General features: G+C 41.2%; 1 protein-coding gene across 2 annotated transcripts in view; it reads right to left on the minus strand.

Annotated features, from left to right (window-relative positions):
* The window catches only part of PCCB (propionyl-CoA carboxylase subunit beta), a 94,875-nt gene that overhangs the window by 65,705 nt on the left and 8,337 nt on the right, over nt 1-20,833 (minus strand). For both annotated transcript variants that reach the window (XM_033212574.1, XM_033212575.1), the window contains one exon: nt 19,486-19,599. In XM_033212574.1, the coding sequence (XP_033068465.1) occupies nt 19,486-19,599 (114 nt within the window). The remainder of the gene's footprint in view (nt 1-19,485; nt 19,600-20,833) is intronic.

Consider the following 20,833-nt stretch of genomic DNA (forward strand, 5'->3'; position numbering starts at 1 on the left):
TTTACAGTTATTATAAGTGTACTGGGACTCTAACAGGAACTTGTTTACATAATGCTATTCTATCCAAGGTATGTAGCCCAGGAAATAACCAACCTGATGCGTGTTATGACCCATTTTAAGCCTCCCATAATCACAGTTTTTAAAATAAAACTAAAGACTGGTCCTTTTCTAGGCAACACAAGCAAAGTAATAGCTAGGACAGAAGAAAGAGAGGTCCTGAAGCATAAAACCCTAAAATTTAATGTTTGTGCCACTATCAACAGCAATTGGCATGGAATAGGATGCGGTTCTTTAACTTGGGGGAAAAAAAGTTACATGGCAGGAAATAAGTATATCTGCCATGAATTAGGCTCATTCGCAAATGTGTGTAATTACTGGTCTTGTGTCATCTAGACTACTTTAAAAAAGGATGAAAGAGATCCTATTTAGCTCCAAAAAGGAGAAGGCAGCCCCTCCTGTACAAGTGGAATCTGCAACCTTTTGAAATTAATAATTACAAATCCCTTAAACCCAAGGTGAGAAAAAGGAGAACACACATCTCTGGGCATTGATGGAAAAGGACTAGATGCCAGAGTAAATATCTTAGTAAAAGGGGAGGTTCGTAAACTCTCTCCGGAACCAGTATTTCAGACTTTCTATGATGAACTAAATGTGCCAGTACCAGAGACTCCAGGAAAAACCAGAAATTTGTTTTTGCAATTAGCCGAGCATGTAGCCCAGTCTCTAAATGTCACTTCATGTTATGTTTGTGGAGGAACTGTAATGGAAGATCAATGGCCATAGGAAGAAGCCCGAGAATTAGGGCCTACAGACACAGTTCCTGATGAATTCCCAGCCCAAAAAATCACCCTGATAATTTCTAAGTTGTAAAAGTCTCAATTATTGGACAGTATTGTATAGCTAAAGAAAGAAAAAAATTCATTCATCCTGTAGGACGACTTAGTTGTCTTGGACAGAAACTCTATAATAGGACCACAAAAACAGCCACCTAGTGGGGTTCAAACCACACTAAGAAAAATCCATTCAGTAAATTTCCAAAGTTGCAGACAGTTTGGACCCGCCCAGAATCCCACCGGGACTGGACGGCCCCCACTGGGCTATACTGATACATATGGACATAGAGCCTATGCTAAGCTGCCTGACCAGTGGACAGGTAGTTGTGTTATAGGCACTATTAAATCATCTTTCTTCCTATTGTCCATAAACAGGTGAACTCTTGGGCTTCCCTGTCTATGCTTCCCACAAAAAGTGAAACATAGCCATAGGTAATTAAAAAGATGATGAATGGCCTCCAGAAAAAATTATACAATACTATGGACCTGAAACTTAGGCACAAGATGGCTCATGAAGATACCAGACCCCCATTTACATGCTCAACCAAATCATATGGTTGCAAGCTGTCTTGGAGATCATCACTAATAAAGCCGGTAAAGCCTTGACTGTTCTGGCCGAGCAAGAAACTCAGATGAGAAATGTTATATATCAAAATAGATTAACTCTCAACTACTTGCTAGCAGCTGAAAGAGAAGTCTGTAGAAAACCTTACCAATTGCTGCCTGCACATACATGATCAGGGGCAAGTAGTCGAAGATATAGTTAAAGACATAACAAAACTGGCACATATGCCTGTACAAGTGTGGCAAGGATCTGACCCTGAGGCCATGTTTGAAAATGGTTCCCAGTGCTAGGAGGATTTAAAACTCTTATAACAGAAATTATAGTAGTAACAGGAACCTGCTTACTAATCCCTTGTTTACTACCTGTACTCATTCAAATGGTAAAAGGTTTCATGGCTACTCTAGTTCACCAGAATGCTTCAGCACAAGTGTACTACATGAATCACTATCAATCTGTCATGCAGGCAGACATGGGTAGTGAAGACGAAGGTGAGAACTCCCACTAATAAAATGAGTGAGAGTCTCAAAGGTGGGGAACAAGGGAGGAGACCACCGCTCATATTGTCTTATGCCCAATTTCTGCCTCCAAAGAAAGAAGAAGTAAAAACTAAAAGGCAGAAATGATATCCACAGGCAGACAGCTGGGTGCCACACCCTGGGCCTGGTAGTTAAAGACTTACCCATGACCTAAGCCATTATGTTATCTATAGATTCCAGACATTGTATGGAAAAGCATTGTAAAAATCCCTGTCCTGCTCTGTTCCGTTCTGATTACCGGTGCATACAGCCCCCAGTCACGTACCCTTGCTTGCTCAATCGATCACGGCCCTCTCACACAGACCCTGTTAGAGTTGTGAGCCCTTAAAAGGGACAGGACTTGCTCACTCTGGGAGCTCGGCTCTTGAGACAGGAGTCTTGCTGATGCTCCCAGCCAAATACACCCCTTCCTTCTTTAACTTGGTGTCTGAGGGATTTTGTCTGTGGCACTTCCTGCTACATCACCATTGCCTGCAAAACCCTGGTTAACCAGGAGGTCCTGCATCTGTCCACATGACCAATTCACTACTATTATAACCAGCATTTGAGAAAGCCAGCACACTAAGGCTTTCTGTAACCAAGGAACCTCAAAGAGTCTACCTCACTCCCCTGCCACCCCCATCAGTGCTAGTGTTGGTATATCCCTTGCTGGGAGATTTGAGGACAGGTCCCCTTACATTCCCCAGCACCAGCCTGGAGTTGGGCAGCCCCACTGGGTGGCTAGACCCAGAAGAACAATAGCAATCAATGTAACCTGGCTCTCAGGAAGTCCTACTCCTAAGGGAAGGAGACCAACATACCAAGGGAATACCCAGTGGGACAAAAGAATTCGGATGGCAGGCCTTGAGTTCCAGATCTTTCCACTGATGGGAAGTTCCTCTCAGCAGAGACACAATTGCAGTGCTGGGCTCAGAAGGGAAAGTCTGCAGCTCTACCCCAACAATCAGGCAGCTTTGCTGCTCATGAAGGGTCTTGGAGAAGGTATCCTCTCTCCCACCTTGTCCACCACCACACAGACACAGTAGGGGCTTCTCCACAGGAACGTGGCATAGGTGCACCTATAGACAGCCTTCCTGGAACACTTCAGAGTGACTGCATCCCCACAGAAGGAACCCCCTCACCCCAACCCCCACACTGGCCCAAGTTCAGGCTTGCAAGAGAGGCAGAGTCACAAATTCCCCTCTATGTGGAACAACAACAGTCCTACAGATGAAAAGAATTGCCTGTCTGATCCAAATAGCTGGAACACTAGGGCAGGATCGAGTCTGGGAGATGAATAGCCTTCCTACTGGCCTGGCAGGGGAGCTGCGGTGGCTCCCACCCTTCCCCCTGATAAGACCTCAGTACATCTAATTGAGAGTTCCCCCAGCCACCTTCATCAAGGCTGGAACCACTGCCTTATTGAATACTGCATTTGCCCATTAGCTTTAGCCACAACTGGTTCCTGCCCAGGGACACCTCCTCTACTGGCCTGAAGCCTTAACCATCAACTTAGTAAATAAAATACAGGGGAAAAATTAAATTAAAAAGTGCACACCACAGGGGAATGAGATAAGCTTCAAGAGACCTTTCCATCTCAACCCCATAGGAGACAGTGAATTCGCGCACACGTCAAGTACGTATCTATTAAACACAGGCCAGGTACAGTGGCTCACGCCTGTAATCCCAGCACTTTGGGAGGCCAAGGCAGGTGGATCACCTGAGTCAGGAGTTTGTGACCAGCCTGGCCAACATCGTGAAACCCCGTCTCTACTGAAAATACAAAAATTAGCCAGGCGTAGTGGTGCACACCTATAGTCGCAGCTACTTGGGAAGCTAAGGCAGGAGAATCGCTTGAACCCAGGAAGTGGAGGTTGCAGTGGGCCAAGATTGCGCCACTGCACTCCAGCCTGGGCAACAGAGCAAGACTCCACCTCAACAAAAAATAAATACATACATACATACATACATACAACCAGTATCTAAAGAAGCCATCATACAAAGACTCTCTATAGCCAAGGAACTCATACAGTCTTCACCCTAAAACCATTAAGAATCACATTAGGCTATAATAAACTAAAAAACGTTAAAGTCACATCTTTAGTGGGGAGGAAAAAGAAACTTAAAAAGACCACAGCCAAATCAAAAATAAATTTGAGAACAATTAGAAGAAATACTCTACACAAATGAGAAGGAACCAGAAAAGTAATTTTGGTATAAGGCAAAACAGTGTTCTATCATATCCCCAAAAGATCACACTAGCTCCCCAGCAATGGATCCAAACCAAAATGAAATCTTTGAAATAATCATATACATAATTAAGTAGGTTGATTATTAAGCTACTCAAGGAGACACCATAGAAAGGTGAAAACCAACATAAAAAAAACTTAAAACACAATTCAGAATACAAAGGAAAAATGTCCTACATAGATATCATAAAGAAAAAACAATCAGAATTTCCGGAAATGAAAGACACACTTATGGAAATACAAAATGCAATGGAAAGTTTCAACAACAGACTAGAACAAGTAAAAGAATTTCAGAGCTCCAAGACAAGGCTTTCGAATTAACCCAATCAGACAAAAATAAAGAAAAAAGAATCAAAAGAAATAAATAGGCTGAGCACAGTGTCTCATGCCTATAATCCTAGCACTTTGGAAGGCCAAGGCAGGTGGACTGCTCGAGTCCAGGCTTCGAGACCAGCCTGAGCAACATAGCAAATTCCCGTCTCTACAAAAAATATAAAAATTAGCCAGGAGTGATGGCATGTGCCTGTAGTCCCAGCTACTCAGGAGGCAGAGGTTGGAGGATTGCTTGAGCCCAGAAGACAGAGGTCACACCACTGTACTACATCCTGGGTGACAGAGCAAGACCCTATCTCAAAGAAAAAAAAAAAAGAAGGAAATGAACAAAGCTTCCAACAAATATGGGATTATGTAAAACAACCAAACCTAAAAATACTGGGTGGTCCTGTGAGAGAAGAGAAGGCCAAAAGTTTAGAAAACTTATTTGAGAGAACCCTTGAGGAAAACTTCCCTGGCCTTGCCTGATATTTCAATATCCAAATGCAAGAAGCTCAAAGAACTCCTGGGAAATTCATTGCAAAAAGATTATCACCAAGGCACATAGTCATCAGGCTATCTAAAGTCAACATGAAGGAAAGAATCCTAAGAGCTGTGAGACAAAAGCACCAGGTAACCTATAAAGGAAAACCTATCAGACTAACAGCAGATTTCTCAGCAGAAACCTTACAAGCTAGAAGGGATTGGAGTTCTATCTTTAGCCTCCTTAAACAGAATAACTGTCACCCAAGAATTTTGCATCCAGCAAAACTAAGCTTCCTAAATGAAGGAGAAATAAAGTCATTTTCAGATAAATGCTGAGGGAATTTGCCACTACCAAACCAGCATTACTCTTCAGAAGGAGTTCTAGATCTTGAAACAAAAGTTCAATATGCACCAAAATAAAACCTCTTAAAAGATAAAAGTCACAGGGCCTATAAAACAACACAATGAAAAAAAACAAAGTAGGTAACAACTAAAACGATAACCAGAACGGTACCTCACATTTCAATATTAATGTTGAAAGTAAATGGCCTAAATGCTCCACTTAAATATACAGATGGCGGAATGGATTTTTTAAAAATCACAAACAAAATATCTGCTGCCTTCAAGAGATTCATCTAACACATAAGGATTCGTATAACCTCAAGGTAAAGGGGGGAAAGAGATATTCCATGCAAATGGGAACCAAAAGCAAACAGAAGTAGCTATTCTCATATCAGACAAAATAGACCTTTAAAGCAACAACAGTAAAAAAAAAAAAAAAAAAAAAAAAAAAGAAAAGAAAAGAAAAGAAAAACTCTCAATAAATTCGGTATTGATGGAACATATCTCAAAATAATAAGGGCGATTTATGACAAACCCACAGCTAATATCATACTGAATGGGCAAAAACTGGAAGCATTCCCCTTGAAAACTGGCACAAGACAGGGATGTCCTCTCTCACCACTCCTATTCAACATAGTGTTGGAAGTTCTGGCCAGGGCAATCAGGCAAGAGAAAGAAATAAAGGGTATCAATTAGGAAAAGAGGAAGTCAAATTGTCCCTGTTTGCAGATGACATGATTGTATATTTAGAAAACCCCATCGTCTCAGCCCAAAATCTCCTTAAGCTGATAAGCAACTTCAGCAAAGTCTCAGGATACAAAATCAATGTGCAAAAGTCACTAGCATTCTTACACATCAATAATAGACAAACAGAGAGCGAAATCATGAGTGAACTCCCATTCACAATTGCTTCAAATGGAATAAAATACCTAGGAATCCAACTTACAAGGGATGTAAAGGACCTCTTCAAGGAGAGCTACAAACCACTGCTCAATGAAATAAAAGAGGACACAAACAAATGGAGAATATTCCATGCTCATGGATAGGAAGAATCAATATCGTGAAAATGGCCATACTGCCAAAAGTAATTTATAGATTCAATGCCATCCCCATCAAGCTACCAATGACTTTCTTCACAGAATTGGGAAAAACTACTTTAAAATTCATATGGAACCAAAAAAGAGCCCGCATTGCCAAGACAGCCCTAAGCCAAAAGAACAAAGCTGGAGGCATCACACTACCTGACTTCAAACTATACTACAAGGCTACACTAACAAAAACAGCATGGTACTGGTACCAAAACAGAGATATAGACCAATGGAACAGAACAGAGCCCTCAGAAATAATACCACACATCTACAACCATCTGATCTTTGACAAACCTGACAAAAACAAGAAATGGGGAAAGGATTCCCTTTTCAATTCCTTTTCAATTCTATTATTATATAATGACCTTCTTTTTCTTTTTCTTTTTCATTATACTTTAAGTTGTAGGAAATGGTGCTGGGAAAACTGGATAGCCCTAAGTAGAAAGCTGAAACTGGATCCCTTCCTTACATCTTATACAAAAATTAATTCAAGATGGATTAGATACTTAAATGTTAGACGTAAAACCATAAAAACCCTAGAAGAAAACCTAGGCAATATCATTCAGGACATAGGCATGGGCAAGGACTTCACATCTAAAACACCAAAAGCAACAGCAACAAAAGCCAAAATTGACAAATGGGATCTAATTAAACTAAAGAGCTTCTGCCTGGCAAAAGAAACTACCATCAGAGTGAACAGGAAACCTACAGAATGGGAGAAAATTTTTGCAATCTATTCATCTGACAAAAAGGGCTAATATCCAGAACCTACAAAGAACTCAAACAAATTTACAAGAAAAAAAAACAAACAACCTCATCAAAAAGTGGGCAAAGGATATGAACAGACACTTCTCAAAAGATTTATGCAGCCAACAGACACATGAAAAAATGCTCATCATCACTAGCCATCAGAGAAATGCAAATGGCAATCATTAAAAAGTCAGGAAACAACAGGTGCTGGAGAAGATGTGGAGAAATAGGAATACTTTTACACTGTTGGTGAGACTGTAAACTATTCAACTATTGTGGAAGACAGTGTGGCAATTCCTCAAGGATGTAGAACTAGAAATACCATTTGACCCAGCCATTCCATTACTGGGGATATACCCAAACAATTATAAGTCATGCTGCTATAAAGACACATGCACACGTATGTTTATTGCAGCACTATTCACAACAGCAAAGACTTGGAACCAAACCAAATGTCCATCAATGGCAGACTGGATTAAGAAAATGTGGCACATATACACCATGGAATACTATGTAGCCATAAAAAAGGATGAGTTCATGTCCTTTGTAGGGACATGGATGCAGCTGGAAACCATCATTCTCAACAAACTACCGCAAGAACAGAAAACCAGACACCACATGTTCTCGCTCATAGGTAGGAATTGAACAATGAGAACACTTGGACACAGGAAGGGGAACATCACACACCAGGGCCTGTTGTGGGGTGGGGGGAGCGGGGAGGGATAGCACTAGGAGATATACCTAATGTAAATGATGAGTTAATGAGTGCAGCACACCAATATGGCACATGTATACACATGTAACAAGGCCGCATGTTGTGCACATGTACCCTAGAACTTAAAGTATAATAAAAAAGAAAAAGAAAAAGAAGGTCATTATATAATAATAAAAGGAACAATCCAACAAAAACATATTATAATCCTGAATTTATATTCACCTAATACTGGAGCTCCCAGATTTAAAAAACAATTACTACTGGACCTAGGAAATGAAATAGCAACACAGTGAAATGGGGGACTTCGACACTCCACTGATAGCACTGGACTGTTTTTGTTGAGACAGAAACTCAACAAAGAAGCAATGGACTTAAACTATACCCTAGAACAAATGGACTTAACAGATATTTACAGAACATTCTACCAAACAATTGCAGAATATACATCCTTCTCATCAACACATGGAACATTCTCCAAGACAGACTGTATGACAGGCCACAAAACAAATCTCAATAACTTTAACAAAATTGAAATCATGTCAAGTATCTTCTCAGACCATAGTAGAACAAAACCAGAAATCAACTCCAAAAGAAATTATCAAAACTATACAAATACATGGAAATTAAATAATTTGCTCCTGAATGACTTCTGGGTTAACAATAAATCAAGATGAAAATTTAGGCCGGGCATGGTGGCTCAAGCCTGTAATCCCAGCACTTTGGGAGGCCGAGACGGGTGGATCATGAGGTCAGGAGATCGAGACCATCCTGGCTAACAGAGTGAAACCCCGTCTCTACTAAAAACTACAAAAAACTAGCCTGGCGAGGTGGTGGCGCCTGTAGTCCCAGCTACCCAGGAGGCTGAGGCAGGAGAATGGAGTGAACCCGGGAGGCGGAGCTTGCAGTGAGCTGAGATCCGGCCACAGCACTCCAGCCTGGGTGACAGAGCGAGACTCCGTCTCAAAAAAAAAAAAAGAAAATTTAAAAATTTGAAATGAATGATAGTAGTGACACGAGTTATAAAAACCTCTGGGGATACAGCAAAAGTAATGCTAAGAGGAAAGTTCAGTGTTAAATACAGACATCAAAAAGTCTGAAAGAACACAAACTGACAACCTACTGTCACACCTCCATGAACCAGAGAAACAGGTACGAACTAAACCCAATGCCAGTAGAAGAAATAACAAAGATCAGAGCAGAACTAAAGGAAATTGAAGCAAAAAAATAAATAAAACAAACTTGATTCCTTGAAACAATAAACAAAATTGGTCGACCATTAGTGAGACTAACCAAGAAGAGAATAGATCCAAATAAGCTCAATTAAAAATCAAACTGGAAATATCATAACCAATATCATAGAAATACAAAAGATCACTCGAGACTAACATGAACATCTTTACACACACAAACTGGAAAATCTAGAGAAAATGGATAAATTCATGGAAACATACAATCCTCTAAATCAGGAAGAAATAGAAACCCTGAACAGACCAAAAACAAGCAGTGAGACTGAATCAGTAATTTTAAACTGCCAACAACAAAAAGCCCAGGACCAGACGGATCACAGCTGAATTCCACTAGACATTCAAAGAATTGGTACCAATCCTACTGAAATTATTCCAAAAGATTGAGAAAGAGGGAATCCTTCCTAAATCATTCTATGAAACCAGTATCACCCTAATACCAAAACCAGAAAATGACATTAAAAAAAGAAAACTACAGACCAGTGTCTCCGATGAACATGGATGAAAAATCCTCAACAAAATACTAGCTAACCAAATCCCACAGCACATCAAAAAGATAATACAACATGATCAAGTGAGTTTCATCCCAGAGATGCAGGGATGGTTTAACATACAAGTCAATAAATGTGATACATCACATAAACAGAATTTAAAACAAAAACCATATGATCATCTCAGTAGGTGCAGAAAAAGCATATGAAAAAATCCAGCATCTCTTTACGACAAAAAAAAAAACACCTCAAACTAGGCACAGAAGGGATTTACCCCAAAATAATAAAAGCAATATATGATAAACCCACAGCCAACATCATAATGAATGGGGAAGAGTTGAAAGCACTCCCCCTGAAAACTGGAACAAGACAAGGATGCCCACTTTCACCACTTTTATTCAACATAGTACTGGAAGTCCTGGCCAGAGCAATCGGGCAAGAGAAAGAAATAAAGGGCATCCAAATTAGAAAACAGGAAGTCAAACAAGTACTGTTCATCAGTGATATGATCATATATAACTGGAAAACTCTAGAGACTCATCCAAAAGACTCCTAGATCTGATAAAGGAATTCAGTGAAGTCTTAGGTTACAAAATTAATGTACACAAATCAATAGCACTGCTATACACCAACAATAACCAAGGTGACAATCAAATCAAGAACTCAATCCCTTTTACAACAGCTGAAAAAAAATAAAATAAAATACCTAGGAATGTACCTAACCAAGGAGGTGAAGATCTCTACAAGGAAAACTATAAAATGCTGCTGAAACAAATTATACATGACACAAACAAATGAAAACACATCTCGTGTTCATGGAGGTAAGAATCAATATAGTGAAAATGATTATATGGTCCAAAGCAATCTACAGATTCAATGCAGTTCCCAACAAAACACTACCATTACCATCATCATTTTTCACAGAACTAGAAAAAACACCCCTAAAATTTATATGGAACCAAATGAGTCCAGATAGCCAAAGCAATACCAAGCAAAAAGAACAAATCTGAAGGCATCACATTACCAGACTTCAAAGACTTAAATCTAAGACCTGAAACCATAAAAATTCTACAATATTGGAAAAACTCTTCTGAACACTGGCCCAAGCAAAAAATTCATGACTAAGACCCCAAAAGCTAATGCAACAAAAAACAAAAATAAATGGGACCTAATTAAACTAAAAAGCCCTCTGCACAGCAAAAGAAATAATCAGGAAAGAGACAACTCACAGAATGGGAGAAAATATTTGCAAACTATGCACCTGACAAAGGACCAGTATGCAGAATCCACAAGGAACTCAAATCAGCAAGAAAAAATAATCCCATCGAAAAGCAGGCAAAGGACATGAATAGACATTTCTCAAAAGAAGATACACAAATGGCCAACAAACATATGAAAAAAATGCTCACATCACTATCAGGAAAATGCAAATGAAAACCACAATGAGATACCACCTTACTCCTGCAAAAATGGCCATAATTAAGTCAAAAAACAGCCAGGCGCAGTGGCTCATGCCTATAATCCCAGTACTTTGGGAGGCCGAGGCAGGTGGATCACCTGAGGTCAGGAGTTCAAGACCAGCCTGACCAATATGGTAAAATCCTGTCTCTACTAAAAATACAAAAATTAGCTGGGCGTAGTGGCATGAGCCTGTAGTCCCAGCTACTCGGGAGGCTGACAGGAGAACTGCTTTAACCCAGGAGATGGAGACTGCAGTGAGCTGAGATTGCACCATTGTACTCCAGCCTTGGAAACAGAACAAGACTCTGTCTAGAGGAGAAAAAATAAAAAAGTCAAAAAACAATAGATGTGGCCAGGCACTTCACGTAACTTGTGTGAATGTTCTATCTTACTGAGATCAGAAAAGTTCGTAACCAGTGCATAGTGAACTTATCCCACAGAGGCAACCCTTCCAACTCATTCTATGGGGCGAGAATTACTGTAATACCAAAACCAAAAGAAAACATCATAAGGTAACTGTAAGCCAATGTCTCTCACTAATATTGATTCAAAAGTACTCAAGGAAATACTAGCGGAGCTCAGCACCTTCCAAAAAAGAATGATATACCATGACCAAGTGGGATTTATCACAGGAATACAAGGTTGGTTTCTAAACATTCTAAAAACCAATAATGTTACATACCATATTAGAATAAAGAACAAAAAACACATGATTATCTCATAGATGCATAAAAAAGCATTTGACAAAATTAAACACCCTTCATGATAAAAATACTCAAAAAATCAGAAGTAGAAAGGAACTTCCTCAACCTGAGAAAGGGAATGTACAAAAAAAAAAAAAAACCACCAGTTAACATCATGCTTAATGGTGAAGAATGGATGCTTTCTCCTTAAGATGAGAAACAAGACAAGGATGTCCACTCTTACTACTTTTACTTAACATTGTGCTACAGGTTCTAGGCAGAGCAATTAGCAAGAAAAAGAAATAAAAGGTATCCAGATTAGAAAGGAATAAGTAAAACTGCCTCTATTTGCAGAAGACATGATCATATATATAGAAAATCCAAAGAAATACACACACACACACACACACACACACCCCTTATTCGAGCTAATACACAACCTCAGCAAAGCTGCAGGATACAAGATCAACATATGAAAATCAATTGTATCTGTATGCATTTGCAAAGAAGAATCCAAATAGGAAATTAACAAGACAATTCCATCCTGAATAGCATCACAAAAAGTAAAATATTTTGTTTTGTTTTGTTTTGAGACAGAGTCTTGCTCTGTTGCCCAGGCTGGAGTCTGCAACCTCTGCATCCTGGGTTCAAGCGATTCTCCTGCCTCAGCCTCCTGAGTAGCTGGTATTACAGGTGCGCACCACGACACGTGGCTAATTTTTGTATTTTTAGTAGACACAGGGTTTCACTATGTTGGCTAGGCTAGTCCCAAACTTGTGACCTCAGGTGATCCCCCTGCCTTGGCCTCCCAAAGCACTGGGATTACAGGCATGAGCCACTGCGCCTGGCCAGAGTGAAATATTTTAAGTTTAACAAAAGAATGCAAGACAGGTATGCTGCAAATTACAAAATACAGTTGAGACAAATTAAAAAGCTACATAAACAGAGAAACATTCCATCTATATGGAGTTGAAGACTCAAAATGTTAAGATGTAAATTCTCACCAAATTCATCTACAGACTCAATGCAGTTCCTATCAAATCTCAGCAGGAATTTTTGTAGAGTTGAGAGCTGATTGGGCCAGGCAGGGTGGCTCACACCTGTAATCCCAGCACTTCCAGAGGCCGAGGCAGGTGGATCACCCGAGGTCAGGAGTTGGAGACCAACTTGTCCAACATGGTGAAACCCTATCTCTACTAAAAATACAGAAAATTAGCTGGGCATTGGGGTGGGCGCCTGTAATTCCAGCTACTTGGCTGAGGCAGGGAATCGCTTGAACCCGGGAGGTGGAGGCTGTAGTGAGCCAAGCTCGCACCATTGCACTCCAGCCTGGGCGACAGAGTGAGACTCCATCTCAAAGAAAGAAAGACAAGAAAGAAAGACAAGAAAGACAGAAAGACAGACACAAAGAACAAACGAACGAACTACCACCGGGCATGGTGGCTCATGCCTGTAATTCCAGCACTTTGGGAGGCTGAGGTGGGTGGATCACTTGAGGGAGTTCGAGACCAGCCTGACCAATACAGTGAAACCCCATTTCCACTAAAAATACAAAAATTAGCTGGGTGTGCTGGCATGTGCCTGTAATTGCAGCTACTTGGGAGGCTGAGGCAGGAGAATTGCTTGAACCCAGGAGGTGGAGGTTGCAGTGAGCTGAGATCATGCCACTGTGCTCCAACCTGGGCCACAAAGCGAGACCACATCTGAAAAAAAAAAAGAAGAAGAAGAAATACCAAGTTGGAGGACTTTACACAACTTCAAAACTCCTATAAAACTACAGTAATCAAGACAGGTTCTATTTTAAGGATAGACACAGAACAATGGAAGAAGAGAGTTCAGAAACAAACCCTTACATTTATGCTCAACTGATATTTTTATCGATGTGTCAAGACAATTCAATGGGGAAAGAATAGTTATGTCAATTAATGGTGGGAGACAAGAATGATGTTAGACCCTCACGTCACGCCATATACAAAAAATAACTCAAAATGGATCACAGACCTACTATAAGAGAGCTGGCTGGGCGTGGAAGCTCACACCTGTAATCCCAGCACTTTGGGAGGCCAAAGTGGGCGGATCACCTGAGGTCAGGAGTTCGAGACCCACGCTCAAGCACGCACACACACACATACACACACAAATTAGATAGGTTTGGTGGCAAGCACCTATAATCCCTGAGATTGTGCCATTGCACTCCAGCCTGGGCAACAAGAGCGAAACCATGTCTTAAAAAAAAAAAAAAAAAGGCCGGGCGCGGTGGCTCAAGCCTGTAATCCCAGCACTTTGGGAGGCCGAGACGGGCGGATCACGAGGTCAGGAGATCGAGACCATCCTGGCTAACATGATGAAACCCCGTCTCTACTAAAAATACAAAAAACTAGCCGGGCGACGTGGCGGGCGCCTGTAGTCCCAGCTGCTTGGGAGGCTGAGGCAGGAGAATGGCGTAAACCCAGGAGGCGGAGCTTGCAGTGAGCTGAGATCCGGCCACTGCACTCCAGCCTGGGCGGCAGAGCGAGACTCCGTCTCAAAAAAAAAAAAAAAAAAAAAAAAAAAAAAGGCCGGGCACAGTGGCTCACACCTGTAATCCCAGCACTTTGGGAGGCCGAGGCGGGTGGATCACAGGTTCAGGAGATCGAGACCATCCTGGCTAACGTGGTGAAACCCCGTCTCTACTAAAAATACAAAAAAAAATTAGCCAGGCGTGGTGGCGGGCGCCTGTAGTCCCAGCTACTTGGGAGGCTGAGGCAGGAGAATAGCATGAACCCAGGAGGTGGAGCTTGCAGTGAGCAGAGATCGCACCACTGCACTCCAGCCTGGATGAGTGAGCATGACTCCGTCTCAGAAAAAAAAAAAAAAAAAGTCAAACCTACAAAAAAACTCCATGAAGAGAACAAAATCTTCATGACTTTGTATCACACAGTTTTTACATATGACAATAAAAGCATGACCCACAAAAGAAAACCTGATAAACTGGACTTCAAAATTAAAAATGTCTCCACCTCAAAAGCCATCAGAGGCTGAGCACATCAGCTCATGCCAGTAATACCAGCCCTCTAGGAAGCCGAGATAGGAGGATGGTTTAAGTCCAGAAGTTTGAGACCAGCCTGGGCAACATAGTGGGACCCCACCTCAACAAATAATGAAAAAAAACTGCCAGACATGGTAGCATGTGCCTGTGGTCTCAGCCACTCAGGAGGATGTGGCAGGAGGACTGCCTGACCCTGGGAAGTCCAAGCTGCAGTGAGCCATGATCACCCCCCTACACTTCAGCCTGGGTGACAGAGTGAGAACCTAGTTCAAAAAAAGAAAAAAAAGCCACCACAGGCTGGGCGCAGTGGCTTGTAATCCCGGCACTTTGGGATGCCGAGGCAGATCGCTTGAGACCAGGAGTTCAAGACCAGGCTGGCCAATGTAGTAAGACCCCATCTCTACACAAAAGGAATTTTTTTTTAATTAGCTGGGTGTACTAGTGTATGCCTATAGTCCTAGCTACTCGGTAGGCTAAGGCAGGAGGATTGCTTGAGCCCAGAAGTTCAAGGCTGCAGTGAGCTGTGACTATACCACTGTACTCCAGCCCAGGCAACAGAGCAAGACCCTGTCTTGAAAATATAAAATAAAAATAGGCTGAGCGTGCTGGCTCATGCCTGTAATCCCAGCACTTTGAGAGGCCAAGGCAGGCAGATCACCTGAGCTCAGGAGTTCGAGACCAGCCCTGGACAATATGGCGAAACCCTGTCTCTACTAAAAAGGCAAGGAAATTAGCTGGGTGTGGTAGCACGCGCCTGTAATCCCAGCTACTTGAGTGGCTGAGGCACGAGAATCACTTGAACCCAGGAAGCAGAGGTTGCAGTGAGCCAAGATCATGCCACTGCACTCCAGCCTGGAGGACAGGGTGAGGTTGTCTCAAAAAATAAAAAATAAAAATAAATAAAGCTACCACTAAGAAAAGACAAGCCACAGACTGGGAGTACTTACAAATCATATATCTGATAAAGGACTTGTATCCAGAATATATGAAGAACTCTTACAACTCAAAAACCCAATTACAAAATGGACAAAAGATCTGAATAGACATTTCAGCAAAGAAGGTTTGCAAATGACTAATATGTACATAAAGATGCTCAACATGATTAGTCATCTGGGAAATGCAAACTAGAACTACAGTGAGATACCATTACACATCACTAAAATGGCTATAGTCAAAAAGACTGGACCAGGCACAGTGGCTCATGCCTGTAATTCCAGCACTTTGGGAGGTTGAGGCAGGAGGATCACTTGACCCCAGGAAGTCGAGGCTACAGTGAGCTGTGATCATGCCACTGTACTCCAGCCTAAACAACAGAGTGAGACCCTGTCTCCAAAAAAAAAAAAAAAAAAAAAAAAAAAGAGTGGCTGGGTGCAGTGGCTCACGCCTGTAATCCTAGCACTTTGGGAGGCCAAGGCAGGCAGATCACTTGAGGTTAGGAGGTCGAGACCAGCCTAGCCAACATGGTGAAACCCTGTCTCTACTAAAAATACAAAAATTAGCCGGGCGTGGTGGTGCATGCTTGTAGTCCCAGCTACTCAGGAGGCAGAGGCAGGGGAATCACTCAAACCCGGGAGGCAGAGGTTACAGTGAGCCAAGACTGCACCATAGCACTCCAGCCTGGGCCACAGAGCGAGACTCCATCTCAAAAGAAAAAAAAAAAAAAAAGACTGACAATACCAAGTAATCAACAAAGATGTGGAGAACCTGCAACCCTGAATACATTGCTCATGGTAATATAAAATGGTTTAGTTGCTTTGGAAAACAATCTGGCAGTTTCTTAAAAAGTTATAAACAAGCTTATCATAAAACCTACAATCCCACTCTTAGGTACTTATCTACCCAAGGGTTATGAAAACACATGTCCACACAGAGTAATACACAAATGTTCACAGTAGCATTTATCCATGATAGCTAGAAACTAGAAACAACCCAAATATCCCTCAATTGGTAAATGATGAAAATATGTAAAATATTCAATAGAATATTATTCACCAATAAAAAGGAATGAATTGATACACATTACAATATAAATGAACCTCAAAAAACGGTGCTTAGTGAAAGGAGTCAGATGGAAAAATCTGTAAAAGAAGAAAGTTGGGTGAGGAGTTGACTGTGGTTAGGTGGGAAATGACTGCAAAAAAGCAAGAGGGTATTTTAGGAGTGGCAGGTTCAAAAACTAGATTATGGCTGCATAACTCTAAAAATTAATTTGAATTACATGTTTATAATAGGTGGATTTTATGGTCTCGGCTCACTGCAACCTGCACCTCCCAGGTTCAAGCAATTCCCTGTCTCAGCCTCCTGAGTAGCTGGGATTACAGGCACCTGCCATCACACCCAGCTAATTTTTGTATTTTTAGTAGAGACAGGGTTTCACCATCTTGGCCCGGCTGGTCTTGAACTCCTGACCTAGTGATCCACCCACCTCGGCCTCCCAAAGTGCTAGGATTACAGGTGTGAGCCACTGCGCCTGGCCCTATAAAGCTATTTCTTAAAATGTCAAGATCATGGAGAACAAAGACAGGAACTGCTCCAGATCAAAAAAGATTAAAGAGAGGTAACATCTAAAGTCAATGCTTCATTCTGGATTGGATCCTGGCCAGGAGGAACACACACACACACACACATATATGTATAATATATGTATACACACACAGAGAGACAGAGCGAGAGCGTGTGCACAGAGAGAAAGCACACACACACCAAGAGCACACACTATAAAGGACTTAAGTTCTGAATAAGGATAATGAATTAGAATAACATAGATGGATCAGTGTTAAATTTCCTGATTTTTATTACGTATTCTGGTTATTTAAGAGAATATCCTCATTCTTTAGAAATACCCAATGAAGAACTTAGGAGGTAAAGAAGACATAGTATCTCCAATTTATTCTCAAATACTTCAGAAAAATGTAACATGCAAATATGTATATATGGAGAGAGAATAACAGAACAAATGGAGAAAATGTGAACAACTGGTGAATCTGGGAAAAGCACATATAGGAGTTCCTGTACTATTCTTGTCATTTTCCATCAAGTTTGAATTTTTTTTTTTTTTTTTTTTTGAGACGGAGTCTTGTTCTGTCACCCAGGTTGGAGTGCAATGGCACAATCTTGGCTCACTGTAACCTCTGTCTCCTGGGTTCAAGCAATTGTCCCACCTCAGCCTCCTGAGTAGCTGGGATTACAGGCATGCGCCACTACGCCCAGCTAATTTTTGTATTTTTAATAGAGACAGGATTTCACTATGTTAGCCAGGCTGGTCTTGAACTCCTAACGTCAAATGATCTACCTGCCTTGGCCTCCCAAAGTGCTGGGATTACAGGCGTGAGCCACTGTGCCCAGCCTGAAGTTTGAAATTTTATCAAAATAAAAAGTTACCAAAAAAAACACAGGTAGGAATAAGTGAGTGGAGGTATCAATATGACAAGCAGTATTAGTAAGCAATTAATTAAGCAATGAAGATCTGAAAGTAAAGACTAGCCTTTGAAAACAAAAATTAAAGGCCAGGCGTGGTGGCTCACTCCTGTAATCCCAGCACTTCGGGAGGCGAAGGCAGGCCAATCGCTTGAGTCCATGAGTTCAAGACAAGCCTGGGCAACATGGCAAAACCCCGCCTCTATAAAAAAACACCAAAAAAATTTGCCAGATGTGGTGGTGCATGACTGTGGTGCCAGCTATTCAGGAGTCTGAGGTGGGACGATCGCTTGAGCCCGGGAGGCTGAGGTTGCAGTAAGCAGAGATCATGCCACTGCATTCCAGCCTGGCCAACCGAGACTCTGTCTCTAAATCAATCAATCAATCAATATTTTTTTTAAAAAAACTCCTCCAGACCCATAAAGATGCATTCAACTAGATGATATTCTAAAATCCAGTCAAGCTCTAAAATGTGGTGGTTTATCACCACGTCTCTGGGGGCCACTCTTTTGTCTCTATACAGGAATGACTTCCAGGCCTAAACTGCTCAGGCCAAGCCACCCACAGAAGCAAGCCTGCAGAGCAGGGATGACAAGAATGGCTGGCCTGATTAGAAACAATGTCTGCCTGTCTCCTTCCTTTATCCTCCCTGGAAGTGTTGCCAGTTTCTGTCTGCAGTATGTCTCTCCCTCATCCCAATCTCTCTTACTGTATCTCTCACAAATATACTTTATACTTCACATAACACATTATTTTATGTTTCTTTTCATTACTTTCTCTCGTAATTTCAGTCTGTAAATAAGCAAAGAGATGTCAGTAATGAGGCTCGCCAAATGTTTCTGAATGGTAGGATCTGGGGTGATTTCATTTTTCTTTGCACTATGGCTTGGAATATATATAATAATCCTGTACTGTTTTAACAAAAAAATTTTTTTAAAGTGCAACATTTTTTTAAAATTCTAATTCTAGCACATCAGTTCATTTTAACTTTTCATATTTCCTCTCCCTTGCTTTCAAAAAAAAAAAAAATTCTCCAGTGCTTTTCTCTTATGAACGATCTTTAACTGTAAATTCCCCTATGTGTGGCCCTCTGTTAGAAAAAAATGAAAACCCTCTCTTCCCACTCTCTCTTGCTTTTCATCTACCCTTCAATCCCACCCCCAGTGACACAGAAAGGACCCACAGAACAGACACAATGCAGCAAAGAACAATAAGGAGAGTTGGAGAAGCTCTGGCCAGGTCATGGCTTAGAGAACTTCAGCCCTGTATTTTTTTATTCTCTGTTCTCTATTAACAGGTTTCTCACCAAAAAGATGTCTGCATAGCCAGCCAAAGACTCCACTCCCTCTTGGATCCGTGCTCCCCCAGAGTCATTCAGCCCAATCACTGGAGCCCCCACTGTTATGGCCTGGTCCATGATCTGAGACAATGGAGAAATCTTTTATTGAGACAAATATTCTTGATATAAAAAACGACATTCACAAAGTACCACAGTGTTTCTGGAAAATGTTCCGAGTGTACTTTTCAAAACAGGAGGCAGTAACACTGGTTTCACTCCCCATCATGATTGGGTACCTTCATGGAAGACAAAGGACCAGATATTTAAAAGGCTGATTAAAGCCCCCAAACACCCAAGAGCCAAAGCACTTCCCATTAGCAGGGGATAAAACAACTCATGGCAACCATTTCTAGAACCACAGGCTCACATTGTAACATCTTCCGGCAGCCAGTTTTGTTCCCAGGTACTGCTTTGAAAGAACTTACAGTAGACAGAATGGCAAAGTAGTACTTTCATGAAAGCAGATGTTGACCCATCTGTTAATCTGAGGGCAGGCCCAGGCCTGCTTTTACTTCTAATGTGACAGATTTTCCTCATGGGTTAGTAATTCTGACAGCATAATAAGCAATATTCCTACAGCCCTTGACAGTTTAAAAAGCACTTTCACTTCCATTACCTCATTTAGCCATCATAACAGAGGCAGTAAAAAGAGAAAAATTAAGAAGGTATAAAAGTTAACTGACTGGCCCAAGGTCTCAGGAGCAATACATGACAGGACCATGTCTATAATCCAGATGTTCCAGTTACCAGTAACTCCAAATTTAATTCCAAAATTCTCTATTATTTATAGTTTATTCCTCTCCAGAGCATCTAATCTCTAGCAGTGATTTTTAAATATCAGCATACAATGCTCCTGCTGTTCTTTACCTTCTAGCACCTGGCCCCTCCACCTAGACAAAAGGTTCTTCACCTGAAATCCTCAGAACCCCAAGAGGTCTGTGAACGGGAGTCCATGAACGGGAAAAAATTCACATCTTTATCTTTACTAACTCTAGCCAATCGTTAACATTTCTTTTCATTATGAATATAGGCAATGAGCCTCAGTATTAGAAATACCTGTGACTTTGTCATTATTAGAAGCCACAGATATTTTTACGTCCCATTAAAGTTGTTGCAGATACTCTGAAATATTTCACCTTTGACTACTTTGAAATTACGGTAGTTATTAGATCTACTGCTAAATCTTGTTATTAAATGCATTAACAAGGGAGCACATATATTACAAATGTGGTTTTTAAAAACATTTTTAATCATTTAAAATCCTACAAATTTTATTTTAGGTATGTAAAAACAGGAGGGTCCAGGCTTTGCCAGC

The sequence above is a fragment of the Trachypithecus francoisi genome, unplaced genomic scaffold, assembly GCF_009764315.1.
Source record: "Trachypithecus francoisi isolate TF-2019V2 unplaced genomic scaffold, Tfra_2.0 Lachesis_group0, whole genome shotgun sequence".
Classification (NCBI taxonomy): domain Eukaryota; kingdom Metazoa; phylum Chordata; class Mammalia; order Primates; family Cercopithecidae; genus Trachypithecus; species Trachypithecus francoisi.